Raw genomic sequence first — 16,311 nt, 5'->3', positions numbered from 1 at the left:
CCCCGGTGGCCAGAGCCCCGTCCCCAGACGCCAGACTTCACTGCGGCCAGCCTCCTTCCTTCAGGGTGCTCCTGTGTCCTGGGGAGGGCGCTCCCACTCAGCCTGGAAGGGGTGTTGCCCCATCACGGCCTGGTCCAGTGTCTCCGGGTGCCCCCCAGGACCCAGCCGGCCAGAAAGGTCACTGTGCCGCCACTGAGTGCAGGAGGAAACACTGGTGGCTTCTGGTCTCCATGTAGCCTGTCGCACCAGCCACACCCCAGATATTCCACCACCGACACGGTGCCCGCAGCCCCCTGGCAGCCCCCTAACAGCCCCCGACAGCCCCCCAACAGCCCCCCAACAGCCTGTGACAGGCCCTGGCAGTGAGGTGGTGTTTCTGCTGGGCTGTGGTGGGAGTGGCGGGTGGGAGTGGCCCAGGAGCTCTGGGCAGCCTGGTGTTCGTGGGACAGGTGGACGGGTCACGCCAGCCCACGTCCCGAGAGGCACTGGAGAAAGCCTCATTGGGCGTGGAGCGGTCACAGAACCGAGCCCCAAACTCTCTGTCGACTGTGCTGGTCATGAGGGTTTCTCTTCTGAACTGGGAGCCCGTGTGAACAGGCTGCGTGTCCAGGAGGCCTCCTTGCTCTGGGCACCGTTGGTGTCTGCGGCGGCCCAGGCGGGGCTCGTGCGGGGCACGAGCGTCTCTGTGGGGCTCTTCGACAGTCTGGTTTGAAAACAACTGATTTTCTCATTCAAATCATTACATTTATTTCATTATCATTTCAGAAGGAAAGAGACCTCTCTCTGGTCTGGTTTGTTACAGGGCCTGTGGCATCAAGCTGAGGCAAACTGTTGTTCTTTTTTTTTTAAAGATTTTATTTATTTATTTGACAGACAGCACAAGCAGGCAGAGGCAGGTGGGGGGCGGGTGGGGAAGCAGGCTCCCCGCTGAGCAGAGAGCCCAATGCGGGGCTCGATCCCAGGACCCTGAGATCACGACCGAGCCGAAGGCAGAGGCTTTAACCCACTGAGCCACCCAGGCGCCCACAAACTGTTATTCTTAATTGTTATTGTTCACTAAGAATGTAAGATGTTATTCTTAATCGTGACAATTCCGGGTTTCACATGTCGGGTATTTTCTCCCAGAGAGTTGGCCTTACAAACCTTAGCTCGTATTTCCAATTGGTAGATTGGCGTCAAAATGGTTATTCCCACAATTACAGCAAAAAGACGAGAAGAGACGTTCCCCTCACCGGTGCCCTGCTGTGGGAGCTCGACTGGCTGATTCACGGTCAGGTCCGTGCTCATGAACCGGTCCTGCCGTTTTCTGTGTCCCGCTGGCTTGTGCCTCCTCTGTCCTGCTCTCAGCGCCAGCGCCGCTCCTGCGGATTTTAGGACCACAGGCTGGTGCCGAAGCTCGGTGGGGAGGCTGTCGGTCTGGGCCTGTGCTGCTGGTGGGAGGACGTGCCCCAGCCCCCCCTCCTCCCAGGTCGGAGACCCGGTGTGTCCGTGGAAGCCTGGGGTGTTCTCAGGGGACTAAACCAAGAGCACATGCAGTCTCCCCGGGCAGGGCCTCGTCCTGGCCCGAGCTGTGGGTGTGCACACCTGCTGGACGCCGGTCTGAGAGGAGCACACGCGGCTTCCTTCCAGAACACCAGCTGCGTGGCCCCATGTGGGCTCACCACCACCGCTGGGCTTTGCCCCGTGTACCCCAAGCGCCTGCCCTTGTGGCCTGGCTGGAGCCGTCCTGGGAGAGGAGATGAACGGGTCTTCACGGTGTGTCGTCGTTGTGGACGAGCGGTCGGAAACGGGGTGCTTCCCTGGCAACGGACCCGGCCGTCGTCACGGTGCCTCCTCATGACCCGCTGGCGGCCCCCACAGGCCCCCGGTGCGCTGGCCAGGGCCCTTCCTCCTGTGGCATTGGCACGTTGGGGTCCTCAGTGGTGGTGTTTCCCTAATGCTTATTAATAGGTCTCTTTCCCCTGAGAGGGCCGGGGTCTGGGGAAAACTTTGAAAGAGCTAGAGCTTGTGGGAAAGGTCTTTGAGGAGTCCGCATAAACGGGCCAGGGGGCGCTTGGGGGCAGTTGGGGGCAGTGCCTGCTGGAGCAGTGGGCACCTTTCCAGAGAGAGGACAAGACCCCGGTAGAAGCTGCCCTCCTCAGCCTTCAGGCCCCCAGCCCCATTCAGGACCGTTCTGTGTGTGAGCGCAGACCAGCCTGATCCCCCAAACCAAGGGGGTCCCCACCAGGACACTCCCGTCTGTGACCCCCCCAGGCCCACACCCCTTCACACGTCTCAGGAGCTGTGTGTGCACGAGGGGATGCATGTGCACGTGTGTGTGCACTGGGTATGCACCCGAGTGTGGGTCAGACGTGTGTATACGTATACAGGCTGCCTATGTGTGCACGCGTGTGTCCTGCATGCTCACCTGTGTGGACGCATAGGCATATGCTGCCTGTGTCCGCGAGCATGAGTGCATGTGTGCAGGACAGGGAAGGGGGCTTCTGTCACAGGCTGGGTGTGCATGGCTGTGTCTGTCCCATTTTGGGTGCCAGGATCCCAGGCGTGCTCAGCAGCCATGTCCACAGGGCCATGGCCACACCGGCTGTGGGGCAGCTGTCTGAGTGCAGTGGGAGCCGACCCCCAGCGGGGACGTGTGAGCCGACCCCCAGCACTCTCCCTGGGACACACAGGTTAGGGGACCAAGGAGAGCTTTAAAGCCAATGGTGTCCCCTCCACAGGCTTCCGTGGAGCGGTGGCTCCCCGTTACGACCTTTGCGTATGTTCAGGATTGGAACGATGCCTGCGGACGCTGGTCATCAGGGAGTGTTAATCACGTGGGACCGACAGTGCTTAGCTTGTGTCCCTGGCGCGCCAGTGGGTGACCAGGGTGCTGGGGCGTCTGCTGCTCAAAACCTGGCACTTAATCCCCAGAGCCCAGCTCGCAGGGAACCACCCGTGGGCCCAATGTGGGCTCCGAAGTGCTCGCTACCCCTGGACTCTGGGCAGCATGGGTGCGTGCGCGGTGCTCCCCCAGACCTTCGGCCAGCGTCTCCAGAGGTTTGTCTGTGGCCAGCAGGTGCCGTTCTATTCTGGAGCCAGCCGTGTCTTCTAGAGTTATTCAAAAACTTTAATTTTAAAAGGTAATGATTTTCCACTAACTTGCGTGAAGGAGAACCTGTTAGAAATGCTTCCTCTTCTTTGGTCACTGCTGCACAAAGGCGTCTGCGGGAACTTGTGCGTGTAGGACTTAGCCGGAATTATGGAATAACAAGGAGAACAGTGGGACGGGGGAGCTTCTGACTGGCCCATGGTCGGTCGATGGTTTCCAGGTGCAGTTTGCAGGGTCCTCACGGCACTCACAGCTGAGAGACGGGATGAGGAACCCCAAGGATCCCCTTGTGGGGATGGGCAGCGGAGTGTCCCAGGGCTGGGGGACAGCTCGTGGCTGTGACCCGAGTGCCAGCCGTCAGCCTCGGTCTGGCTCCTGCTGGACGCGCGGCACGGAACCGACAAGCACGCTCTCCTTAGGAGCTGCGCGCACGTCTCACCCAGACGGGAAGGAGAGGCTGGTCTGAAGGGGGCTCGAACCCACAGCTGATTGGTTCCTGCACCGCAGCTGCCCCGTCCTGCGTGTGCTCTGTCCCGTGGAGAGGCTGGGAGTCCTGCCGGGCCTGGGTGAAGCCGGCAGGCGGAGCTGCGCAGGGCGCTCGGGGTCAGGGTCTCTTGTGCGTCAAGAAGCGGCCACTCCTAGCAGATGCGTGGCGCCCAGGCTCACACGAGGGACCTGCTCTCAGACGGGGCAGAGACAGCTGTGCTGTTTCCTGGGCAGGAAACCTGCATGAACACACAGGGTTCAGGGCCACCCGAGAAGGCCGCACAGGGCACCTGCCCGTCTCCCGGCTCATGGCTCTGCCCCCCTCTTGGACGGCAGAGGCCAGCTTATCACCGTGGCCCCAGCTCCCCACTCTGTGCTCTGCTATGGCCAGAGTGCCGACCTCGCTGCTTTCAACGGTGTCTGCGGCCCTTCCCTGGACAGCCGGTCATGGTCTGGCTGCGTCCCTTTATTCCGGAGCCCCCCCCCAAAAAAAAGCATGGCATTGCCCCCACTTTGTTGTAGTGGTTCGTCAGGAAGGTCCCGGGTGGGTGGCACAGGGTCCCACGGCTGGTCCTGGGCAGCACCGGGGCCAGGTCATTGTGGTCCGATGGCTCTGGTCCTCCTCCCAAGTCTGGGATCAAGGAGGCACGTCCCTCAGCCTCCCCATGCCCTCGGGCCCTCTGCTGGGCTCACCGCTTCCTTGGCCCCTCTGTTTAAGCCTGGAGATGTTGTTTTAAGGGCCATTTCTTCTGCAAGCTTTTCCCGCCGGCCTTTCCAGAGTCTGCCCCGCAAGCATCTGTGGCTAAAATTAGGCCGGAGCCTTTGTTTGCAATCTCACGCTCTGCGGACCCTGCATGTGGTTCTGCGGAGCTGTCGGGGATGAAAGCCCGCAGCAGGGTCCTGCTTCCCGGGAAGGGTGTGAACGATGGGGAAATGTGTCCTCGAGCCCACCCACCAGTTCGCGGAGGCCAGACCACGAGTCAGTAGGGGCCTGTCCTCTGGAGTCCCTGGGCACGCGGCGAGGGGCAGAGCTCGGGGTTTCTCCCCTGCCCTCATCCCTCCTGCGTCCTCCTTTCTCCTCTGTCCTCCCTGGGCCGCCCTCACTTGTCCACCAGAAGCACTTGTAGCCCAGGGAGTGTTTCAGAAGGTGGACGAGTGAAGTGAAGCTTCCTCCTCCCTCTTCCTCCTTCCCTCCCTGGGTTGAATTCTGGGGCGTGAAGACACACTTTGCTCAGCAAACACCTTCTCCAGATGGGGTTCTTCCTCTCTGGGAGCGGGAGGCACGTGAACAGCTCAAGTCTGGGGTTAGCTCGGACATCCGGAGTGTGCCCACGGGCGGCCTGGCGGGAGAGGTCAGATGAGGGTGTCCCGTGTCCACGCCGTGGGGGCTGTGAGGCTCTCGCGGGCCCCAGTGCCTCCTCCAGGGGTCCTGGTTTGAAAACAGAGGAAAGTCTCCTTTCTGTGGCTGTAGCCCTAATTCCTTAAGAATTCGCTCCAGCGTTTTACTCGAAGCTGCCTCTGCTGTGTCTGGATGTGAGGCCCAGGCTGGCTTGGGGCTCGCTTCCGATCTGTTGAATGCGGCCCTGCGTGGAGAGAAGGAAAGCAGAGGCTGTCCTGAGGACGACCCGGCCCAGGCTCCCTGCTCCGCTCCCTGCACGTTGAACGGCTGCGGACATCAGGCCGACTGGTTTTCATTGCTCACTGAAGTCGGGATGCGACCTTGCCCCACCTCTTTGTGCGGCCCTGGGGGAGGGACAGCGACCCCGAGACAATGGCCCCTCTCACCCCTCCGGAAAGCTCTGCTCCGGGCCAGACAGGGAGCGTCTGGTGTCCTCGAGGCGCCGGCCATGCGTCAGGAGCCCCTTCCCCAGGTGTGGATTTGGGACAGCTTTGCTGGACCCGGTGGCCAGGTCCGGAGGCTGCAGGGATGAATTTGCTTGTGTGTCCCTGGCTGCTCCTTGTGCTCTGGGTGGGAGGGCACCGTCTTCCAGAACCTTCTGATCCTGTTCCCAGAGGAGCAGGACCTCCTCAGAATGCTTCTGGAAGGTCAAGTCACGCAGACCATCTGCTAAAAACCTTCTGGGTGCTTGTGGCCCTTAGTGGGGACCTGGCCATCACTGACAGGTGGGCTCAGTGGCAGGAAGGGTGTTCATGCTCCACAAACAGGTGACTCTGCATCAAAACATGGAGACAGGATGTTCAGCCTGCCGGGACCTGGGACGTGGGCAGTGAGAGGGTGTCCCAGGAGCAGAAGGGGCACACTCCCGGCATGAGGACCCACGTTCCCGGGAGCTTAACTCTGCTTCTGCAGCCACGGTGACCGCCATGGCTCTGGCCCAGGCTGTGGCGAGGGGGTGTCACCGGCCCCGGCAAAGAGCCTACTGACCCCAGGCTCGCCCTGACTCAGCCCTTCTGCATCCGGAATGGTCCTTCCCCGTGCCGTGACCCCAAGTGTGTCCGAACTTGCAGAGCATGTGTGAGCCTGGGCGGTGGGCTTCTTCCAAGCCTGAGGGAGACCAGATCCCTACCTGCTCCCCTGGGGACGTCTCCTGACTCTGGCAGGAGAGCAAAGCCAAACGTGGGTTCCCAGCCCACACGGGCCTTGTGGACGGGGGCAGGACTCCCCATTCCTGGGCCGCCATTCAAACGAGACTTTCAAACTGTGGTTAAAGCTGCCTTGCCTGGACCTGTCCCTGGTGGGGTCTTTCATGTGGACGTTCACGTGTGTTTGCTGTACGTGCCTGTCACCAGCACAGACTAGAGCGCACCGTGGGGAACTCTGGGACGTGCTTCCTGACAGACACATCTTCCCTAGCTGCCCCCAAATCAGGCTTTGTTCAATAAGGCCTAGAAGGAAACTCAAACCCAGGACTCTCTGGACCCGACTGACCCAGCACCAGCTCCCCTGGGAGGCCAGGCGCCCCTCGACCCCTGCAGCTCTGTCACGCACGTGGTAGGTGTCGGTCAAGCCCGCGTGTGCTCTGCAGTAGGGACGGAGCCCCGCCGGCTCGCCATCCACGCTGCTGGGGACCACGGTCCCTTCTCTCTGCCGCGGAGGGTACAGGGTGGGGTCTGCGAGACCACACCTTGAAGAGCCGGCTGCTAGGGTCCGGAGGTGCTCATGCCTTCAGTCAAGATGTGCGCCGTGGGGGGCAGAGGTGGCCATTCAGTGGGAGCACTGGGACAGAGTTCGCTGCTGGGTGGGCAGGGCCCGCGGTGGCTTTGTGTCCGTCACGCTATGGCTGTCAACCTCAGGGTCCGCAGAAAACCCCGGAAGTAGCCCTCTGGGCCAACCCTGGGGCCCTGGTCCTGGGACACCCCGTCCAGCAGCCTGCCTCAGAACCTACCCGGACTGAGAAGAAACCCAGGAATTTCATTGTCCACGTGACAGGTGGACAGCCTTGGGGACAGCGATCCTGTGAAATTCCAGGACAAAAACCTGGCACTCCAAGTGCCAAGAAGATGAGGTGTGGCCGTCCTGTCTGCTGCCCTCCGTGCGGTGCCGGTAATGAAGTACATCTTCCATGGCTCTTACAAAATAGCATTTTGGGTATTTTTTCTCCTTTCAAAAGAAAAATCCCTTCCGTAAGTAGGCGAGCGGAAAGGCCCGGCCTGCGAGTTTCTGCATGACTGGGCATGACGGGGTTGAAAGCGGAGACGGGCGGAGGCCGGGCCGCTGGGGCCTGATCTCTTCTTTCCCGCCGGGAACGGGGTGGCTCTGGGGGGTTCAGAGACTGAGCCCCAGGGCGGGCCCCTCTCCCAGCCCCCGGGCTGGTCACATGTTTATCCTTTGGGAGCCTGCCTGAAATGGCTAAATAAAGCAATTTTTTTAAAAAGTTTCTAGCAGATGCCTTTGGGAGAAGCAGCAAGAGTTTGGTGAATCGCGTCCCAGAGCGGCCACAATGGCCTCTGCCGCGAGCCCTCCCCCATTCACGGAAGCGCTTAAGCCACTTAGCGCATTAGCATCTGGATGGCGCAGGCCCTCCGCGGGCGCAGGGGTGGGCAGGGCGGGCGCCTCTGCCCCAGATTGTCCCTGTGCTTGTTCTAATCCTCGCTGCTTGAAGGCGGCCAGACTGATTTGTGACACATGAGTCCAAAAGCCACGTCGGGGCTTGACCCGCTTAGCTCCTCTGTGCTCTGAATGTCAATGGCCTGTTGTGGAGGACTCACTGGGGACGGGGACGGCGGCCGCTGCCTCCCCTGTCCCACGCCGAGCGGGGCCGACCCCAGCAAACCCGGCCTGTGGCCCAGCGGGTCCCTGCGGGGGGGGGGGTCTCCACTGCACCCAGGCCTGCCCGCCCGCCCTCCCTGGGGTCAGGGGCTCCTCACAACTTCACAAGGGCCCTGAGAGGAGGTTTTTGAAAAGTCAGTATTAGTTTTCTAGACTCACGCCGTCATCTTTACAGAAGAGCTCCGTCGAGGTGTGGTTCACACCAGCCTCAGTCCCCAGCGGCCTCTGCCTGCTCCTTCTCGACGTTTCGTGTGCGTCGACCCTGGTCCCGTGTGGCCTTTCCTTAAGGAAAGAGTTTTGTCAGCAACAGGGGTGAGGGGCCCCCTTCCTGCATCCATCCTCGCCAGTCCGGCCGCCGATCTGCCTTCTCCCGGCTTTGCTTTCGTCTGGGGGCCCCTTTGTGCTTCCTTCCCAGAGCCGGGAGCCGTCTTGCTACCCGGGGGCTCCGGGTCGCCCCACCTGTTGTCTCCTGCCCCAGCCTTTCCCGCCTCACACACTGTTCCGACTGGAAGAATTTTCTCAACAAACCTGGACTGAATTTAGTTTGTAGTCCTGCTCGCCATGAACTGGGCCGTGTGGACCACCCCGGCTGTGTGGCTCTGGGACTGTCCGGCTGTCCCTGTTCCCTCGTCCCTCTCCCTGCCTGTCCAGCTGTTTCCTCTCTCAGCTGGTTAAGGTTTCTACCCCTAGAACCCAGTGTGACCTCTGTTCTCCCTGGTGTGGCCTTCCCGGTCCTGTCCCACTACCCACCTTGGGCAGATCTCATGGCAGTGTGTCCCCCAGCCTGCCCCCGGGACAGCATGAGGCAGCTCTGACTTCCCCGCGCCTCCCCTGCACGGGGCTGTCGTCAGGGCTGCCCCAGCAGACCCTCCCGGGTGGGAGCTGAGCCAGCTGCAGGGCTGCTCGGGAAGCAGAGGTGGGCACGGAGGCCAGGGCCCAGCCGGTTGTGCAGCCCTTCCTGTCCTGGCCGGTGTGCCCGTCACGCTCCTGCTGCCGTGCGGGCGGGTCCGCCGTCCCTTTATGTGGAGGCGTCAGGGAGGGAGACCAGGAAGAGTGCAGGTCGCGTTCAGGAGACACAGGCTGTGGGCGCCTCTCCCGGGACTGAGGCTTGTCTGTGTCGTCCGCAGACTCTCTGCACGAAGGCCACAATGCAGACGGTGCGGGCCGCTGACACCAACGAGGTCGTGAAGCTGATATTCCGTGAGTCGGACAATGACCGGAAGGTAAGCGAACCCCGAGCTGTGGGCTGTGAGCGCAGCAGGCCACTGTGGCCATCCAGCGTCAGGGAGGGAAGGGACTCCACTTGAGGAGTGGCCTCTTCCACCCACGCTGACGGCCACGCTCACTTTGCAGGTGATGCTTCAGCTGGAAAAGAAACTCTTTGACTACTTCAACCAGGAGGTTTTCCACGACAACAACGGCACCGCGGTGAGCTCTGCCACCAGATGCCCGCAGGCGCCCGGGCCCCCCGGGCGACGCACCTGCAGCTGGGACAGCCCCCCCTCAGCCCTGTGTCTTGTCGGTGGGCAGCATGGGGGACCCTCCGTGTGGGAGGTGGGACCGTCAGGCCCCAGGTGCTCGGGGCGGCCGACACAGGCCTGGGTTCCATATGCACGTCTGACATGTGTGCACATGCGTGTGTTACTGTGTGCGTGCATGTGCACGTGCGCCAAGGGAACTGTGTGCTGGTTGTGACCTGGTCCCGTGGGAGCCGCTTCTCTGGAACCACTGCCAGGCCGGCCCTCAAGAATCTGGAGACGCAGCATGGGGCCGCCACGTTCGCCACGGATTTGGGCCTGTTTGGGTGTGTTTCTGGGGTGTCTAGTCATGCGGTAGCAGCGTACCGCTGGATGCACAGTTCACGTGCAATGTCCCTGCTGTGGCCAGTTCCAGGCTACGAGGGCACGGCTCCTGACCCCAGGGCCCAGACTGCAGGGTTCAGAGGCAGGTCCTAGATGGCACCTGCCGAAAACCGGAGGCTTCCCCGAGGGCGGGCACCCCGGTGGGTGGGGACGCCTGAGCGCGCCTGCCGCCCAGCCCCGCTCTGGGAGGCTCTCTTCACAGCCGTGCCCCCTTTCCATCTTCCAGTCACCCCACGCCCTACAGCTGGTCTCCGTGTCCCTGACACTCCTGTCACCCACCTCGAGGACACTTTATTCCACAGCCTGGACTTCATGCCCCGCCCCTGCCATCCCTGTGCTCGCCTCTTTGCCGCTGGGAGCCCCAGCTTGGTCTTGTCACCCCTGCCCTGAGGCCTCGGCTGTGCTGAGTGCTCTGCACCTGTGCCTCGGTTTCCAGTCCGTGTGTGGGAGGATCCCTCTGGTCCGAGGGCAGGGGGGCGCTGGCAGGTGTCCCACCAGGCAGCGGACTCTGTCAGTCCTGTGTCCCTCCTTCAAACCAATGCCAGGAACTGCTTTCCCGCCTCCATGCCCGTGTCCACTCCTTCCTCCACGGCCCTGTGTCCTCACCGAGTCGGTGTCTGCTACCCCGGGGCCACTGCATCTCCCTCGCCGCACGTGCCCCATTGGTGTACCCCAACTGGGGCCCGGCCTGGGGCTTGTCATGTGCACAGAGGGTCAGGCCTCCGCCCCGAGCCCTTAGCCACTTCCCACAGACCTCAGGCGGGCCCGGAGCCTGCTCTGGGCTCCTAGGCCTCGCTCACTGCTCGGCTCTCCTTGCCCACCCCTCACCCCTGGTCAGGGCACTGGGCTAACCCTGCCCCATCAGATGCTCTGACCTGCCTTACCTGCCTGTCCCACTGTCCTGTCCCAGTGGGCACTGCTCTTTGGCCCTGGCCAGTTCACATCTCACGTCCTCAGGACCTCAGACCCTGGCAAGGTGGACTCTCGGCCTGTGTCCCCAGCAGCGCCCAGTAGCGCCAGCTCAGCACGCGGGTGCCTACAGCCCCGCCCTCTTCCCTCGCAGGAGGCGCTGGCACAAGGACTTGTCCTACCTGCTGTCCACGCCAAGGAGTGCAGCGGCCTGGTGATTTCAGGGCCTGAGCACTCGGGGTCCAGGCGAGCCCGAGGGGCAGGTTTGGGGACAGGACTCTTCAGGGGGCACTGGCTGCAGGCAAAGTGCCCGGGAGACTGTCTCTGGGCAGCTGTGTGACTTTCTGAACTGGGAGGCAGGGTGGGCTCTCTGGGCCCCTGGTACAGAGGCAGGTCCCTGACGTGGGGGTGCAGTGAGGCCACCAGGACTATAACGAAGGGGGAGAGCAGTGCGCACGGCGGTGACACTGGGCAGCCGGGGCCTGGAACGTTCCAGAAGGAGCAGAACATGGGGGAGCCTGGCATGCTGTGGGGTCTGAGCCAGGGAGGTACAGGGCGGCCAGGGAGAAGTTGTACGTTCTGGAAATGGGGAGCCAGGGCACACGGACCCACAGTCACAGTCTTCGTCTCTCAGTGTCCGGACAAAGCGTGTGCTACCAGCATCAGAAATAACAAAGCTGTCGCCGCTGAACATGACGGTTCTTATTTCTGTGTTTATTTAGCATATGACGTTTTTAAGATGGAGGAAAATTAGTCGGAATGCTTGGGAGCTTCGTGCCGAGACGCAGAAACGCGGCACAGGGTTACAGAGTAGATTTCCACGTGCTGTCTGGAAAGACCCGTGAGCCCCTCTGCTGTGTGTCCGGAACCTCACGCGGCAGAGTTGCGCCCGGCCTGGCACCTTCCCGGGGGGTCTGTCGCGGCTTCTCAGCTCCTGCTGCCGCCGCTGCTGCGGGCGCTGCGGGTCCCAGGCGCTCGGTGCCTTCAGGGACGCCTCACAGGGTCATGCTGACGCGCGCTCCGCGTCCCTGGCCGCGACCTCACACGTTGAGAAGCTGCCTCTGCGTCCGTCACACACAGGAAGCGGGGTCGTCCGCAGCAGCCACGGGGACAAGATAAATGGTGTGACGAGCCATGTCACCTCGGTGGTGAGACACGCAGCCCCACGGCCACCGGAACAAAGTGCCCATCCGCAGGATGGATGTGTCCGCGCCAGACGCAGCCCCAAAATCCATCGCACCCTTCATCAAGCCCCGGTCTTGTACCCGCCTGACAGAAATTTAATTCAAGCTGGCTTCTGGAAATAATTATTGTATTTTAAGAGTAGTAATCATTGGCCGGGACATGATTGAATGTGTCCATGCCTATTGACTTTTTCTATGATTTATAGCTTTGTTTAGTCGATATTCCCATCGAAATTGTATAATTAATTATAAGTGTGGCTGTCAGGGCGGCAGGATGGAGTGCCCTGGTGAGGATTTGGAGAGATTAAATTTTCCTTGGCTGTCCCAGGGCAGGGCTCGGGAATCTTCACAGCGCTTGGCCTGCTGGATAGAGATGTTTTCTGTGTGTTTAGCAACTGCTCTAGCTCAAGGCACATTGATTTTCTGGGCTGCTTTTTCTTTATCAGCGTGGTGTCTCTGCGGTAACAGTGGAATTTGTGCAGCTGGGACAGCTCCTGACAGATACATATGGCCAGCCCGCCGCTTTATCATTGTCCACACACGCCGGGCGCTGTTTTTCACTTTGTAATCAAGAAGAATGTTTAAGATACATGGGAAATTGGTTATCATGTTTCTGAAAAATCTCAAAGAGAAACAAATTATCGTTTCAAGAGAAATGCAACATAATTTCTAATCAGGAACCTCTTTCACAGCTGGCGTTGGCCCCAGGGGCCGCACCCCCCATACCCCCACAGTTCTCACGGAACTCAGGGTTCCGTCCCCTTGCACACTGGCCGCCGGGCCTGGGACCCGATGGGCCAACTCAGGGGGGCGGGGTGTGTGCACGTGTTTCCAGGCCGTGCCACCTGAGGAGTGTCTCTCTGTTTCCGGGCAGGGGCTTGGGGCCGTGGGAATGCGGGCTGGGGTGTGGGTGTGCAGCCGGACAAGCCCAGGAGGAGGGCCCTTACTGACAGAGACCTACCCCGGACGCCTGGGTCCTCACCAAAGTGGCTCTGTTACTGTTTTAGCAGCTGGAACGTTCGCACCCATTCCAAAGCAGATATTTACTGGCTTTAATTTTCCTTTACACCCTTTGCAAGTAGAAGCATGGTGGGGTCCAGATGGCCCCTCCCCAGGTGCTGCTGCTGCTCAGGGCCAGGCTGGCTGGTCAGACAGGCTGTCCTTGTCTCACTGGCAGAGCAGTCCCTCCCACTCTCAGCCGCACCGACGGCTCCCGCCAGAGTCTCCAGCTTCTCTTGTGGCTGCGAGGCCGCGCTCGCTGGAGCCTGTGTAGCCACGGTCGTGCAGGTTCCTCACGACCCCAGCCAGCGGCTTCTGTGATGAGCAGCTCCGGACCGCACCAAGCCTCACCTGTATTCCAAAACCACGTCATGCGGATGCCACCCATGTGGACGCCCTGTGGCAGGATCTGGCCGTGAGGTAGCACAGGGCCCAGGGAGGCTAACAGGGTCCCTTTCTGAAGCTGCATAGGACACAGGAATGTCAGTAGGTGAGCAGTGAAAGCCTCGTGCTCACACGGTGTGCTCATAAGCCCCCAGGTGCACACACACAGCCAATGTCCGTGTGCAGTCACATCCCCCTCCAGCCCCTCTCAGTCTCCCCGGGGCTGATTGTGGGGACCCGGGAACCCCCCACGTTGCTCCTTGAGTCAGATACATAGTGGAGTGAAGGTGGACAGCATCCTCGTGGTCAGAAATGTATCCACACAAGAGAGCACACGTGTGCATGTGGGTGAACGACCCCCGTGGCAGTGAGGACGGTGGGCCCCTGTCCTCATGCAGAGCAGCAGAGCGCTTGGCCCGCAGCTGGGAGGCAGTGGTGTCTCCTTTAGGGACCGTGGTGTCGTGGGTGGCAGCAGGTGGCATCTCGCTGTGAGGACGGAAGAACCCCTTTCCGAGGAGGGATCCGGGCCCAGGCGGTGTCTCGTTTCCCGAAAGGACTTTATAAACCATGTTTGGGTTTCTGTCAGAGTTCTGGGCTGCTCACTGGGTGCTGCTCGGAGCCAGGCCCCCTTCTGGGTGCCAGATGGACACCGATGCCCAGTGGGGCTCCTAGGCTGTTGGGGACAGGAGAGAGTCCAATGCAAGTGAGTCTGGAGGCCGAGCCCCACAGGAGCGGCGCGCGAGGTGCAGGGACCATCCTCTCCAGCCCAGGGTCTGGGAGGCACGCTGCAGCCGCCGTGGAATTGGGGCCTGGGAGAAACCCCAGGTTATCCCCGGTTTCCTTCCAGGTGTAAGGAAGAGAGTTAAGTCCTAGCACCTCACAGCATATGGGGTTACGTTCTGAGGATTTGTACTTGAGTGCCTGGCCCCTTGCCTGCATTTCTCGTACCCAGAGGCAGTCAGATGGAGGGCACACAGCACGTTCCGTGTCCCCAAAGTGGAGGTCCCGGGAGGCAGGCCTGCAGTCCAGAGCCAACAGAGAGGGTACGCCCTTGAGAACGCTGAGCGAGCGATAGAATAATTGGTAGGAAACATAAAGCAAGTATGTTTCCAAGGATTAAAAACACGGAAGAATCAGAAGCAAACAACATGCCCGGAAAGAAACAAGCAGATCGGAAGCAGCGGAACCTCCAGAAATGTTGCTGCGCAGGTGAAATCCTGGTGGGTGAATTAGTGGCGGGCCCACCGTGGGCGCCCAGTGTGCCGGGGGCGGCACCTAGAGCAGGAGGCAGGGTTGGGGTGGCACATAGTGCCTCGCTGGGAGAGGCCACATTTGGCAAGCTGATGTTGGAACCACGGGAGACAAGTCCTCAGGACCAGGATGTGTCCACGTGGGACAGCAGGACACCAGATGAAAAGAGAGGACATGACCCAGAGCAGCGGAGGCCCGTGACAAGTCACCGTGCCAGTGGGACGCTGGCGCCAGGCAGCAACACAGTGACCCTAGGGAAAAGCCATGAGGATGTGTGGCCAGCCGTGCTGCGCCGACACCCGCCCCCCCCACCCAGAGCAGTCCAGGGACCTCTCAGGTGGGCGGCCACAGTGGTGTGTGGAAGGGGCAGGCACGTGCACATGCAGGCCCCCGGGACGCCACCGGTCCGCGGTGTGGCCGCCATGGGACAGCGAGGGCCTTGCGGCATCTTGGTCTCTGCAGTGCTGCGTTTGTTTGAGCGTCCAAGCTGGATTTGGGAGAGACGGGAGGTGCGCTTACTGCTGCGAGTGAAGCCCGGTTTTGTGATCCTGCCGGAGGAAGCCGCCCTCACCTTTTCCGCTAAGCCGCTGGTCACCATGGCCACACTTTTCCTCCCGATGCTCGCAGGGCTCCTTCCCGGAAGCCCTGGCCCCTGAGCTTGGGCAGGTGGGTTCCTCCTCTCAGCCCTTGTTGGTCACAGCCACACAGTGCAGCAGCCCCACCGTCCACAATGCCCAGTCGGAGCCTGTCTCCCATCTGGGAAGGCTGAGAATTCGAGCCCCGGGTGATCTGGATAAGAAACACGTAATCGGCATGTGTGCGCGTCAGTGCACGTTCACACATACGTGTAAATGTACACGTAGCTGCGGGACCTGCTCTGGTCCCCAAACACACTCGGGTGCATCTCTCCTCCTAAAGATCTCCTCTCCACCCCCAGCCCCAGCTGAAGGCCTGACTCAGGAACTTGCCAGGAGCAGTTTGGCCTGGAGCCCTCCCGGGACTCTGGAGGAGCTAGAGGCTCCCCTGGGGGCAACAAGGCCATTTGGTGCCATGAAAGCCAAGCCCCTGTGCGCCCCCCTGTGCCTCCCCTCCCCCTGCAGGCCCTCCTCCCCATGTGTCCCCTACCCGCCCTACATCCCCCGGGGTCCCCCAGTCCCGTGCCCATCGGGGCGGCACTGAGCAGCTGCACACCAGTGGATGTGAGCTCACGAGTGCCGCAGTGGGGTCCAGGCCCCCAACCCCTGGCATCTGAGCTCCACCAGGCAGGTCTAAGGCTCTTTGTAATTCGTGTCTGTGAGTGTCCAGGATTGTGCAGGAACGTGTGTGAGGTCCCATCTGGTGTGTACGCAAGAGAATTCATTTACCCTCCCAACCCACAGACCGTCCTGTTGCACACTCGATATGTGTTCCCTCTGAGCCACGCCAGGGGAGCAGTGGGGTTCCGGGATGGGGTGTGCTGTGTGCGGGTGGTCTGCATGGCAGCCGGGCACACAGGTCACTCCCACGTGCACTGAGCTGCTGACGCTTCACACCGGGCTTACTGCTGGAGTCCTGGAGGCCGTTTTTAGTCATACTGCCCTGCGACGTTGACCTTGGAGGTCAGTGCCTTCGTGGGAAGGTGCTGCTGTGTCTGCTGCCCCTTGTGGTTTTGGCAGAGGACAGTGGCCCTGCATGGCCAGTCAGCCATGGGCAGTGGGGCTGGAGTACCCGTGTGGCCTCCCAGGCAGAAGGGCGTGCTGGCTGCTCATGGACCTCCCCAGGGACACGAATGGGCAGGTGTTGGCAAGGCTGCCCACAGGTGGCCCAGTCGGTGTGCCGGGCGTGTTTGCTGGAAGTTCTGGGGGTCTCTGCTGCACGTAGACCACCAGAGACTTTCCGTGTCCCCAGTGAGTGGACCAAAGTGACCTTGTTTTC

The 16,311-nt window shown here is 61.3% G+C and overlaps 1 protein-coding gene across 2 annotated transcripts in view; it reads left to right on the top strand.

The window, feature by feature from the left end:
* The window catches only part of INPP5A (inositol polyphosphate-5-phosphatase A), a 166,431-nt gene that overhangs the window by 137,860 nt on the left and 12,260 nt on the right, over window positions 1-16,311 (top strand). For both annotated transcript variants that reach the window (XM_032882052.1, XM_032882053.1), the window contains exons 10-11: window positions 8,936-9,031; window positions 9,162-9,236. In XM_032882052.1, coding sequence (XP_032737943.1) covers window positions 8,936-9,031; window positions 9,162-9,236 — 171 coding nt within the window. The remainder of the gene's footprint in view (window positions 1-8,935; window positions 9,032-9,161; window positions 9,237-16,311) is intronic.

Source organism: Lontra canadensis, unplaced genomic scaffold (assembly GCF_010015895.1).
Source record: "Lontra canadensis isolate GAN:19392208 unplaced genomic scaffold, GSC_riverotter_1.0 scaffold79, whole genome shotgun sequence".
NCBI lineage: Eukaryota > Metazoa > Chordata > Mammalia > Carnivora > Mustelidae > Lontra > Lontra canadensis.
The sequence above is the reverse complement of the archived record's forward strand: the minus strand, read 5'-3'. Positions and strand labels throughout refer to the sequence as shown.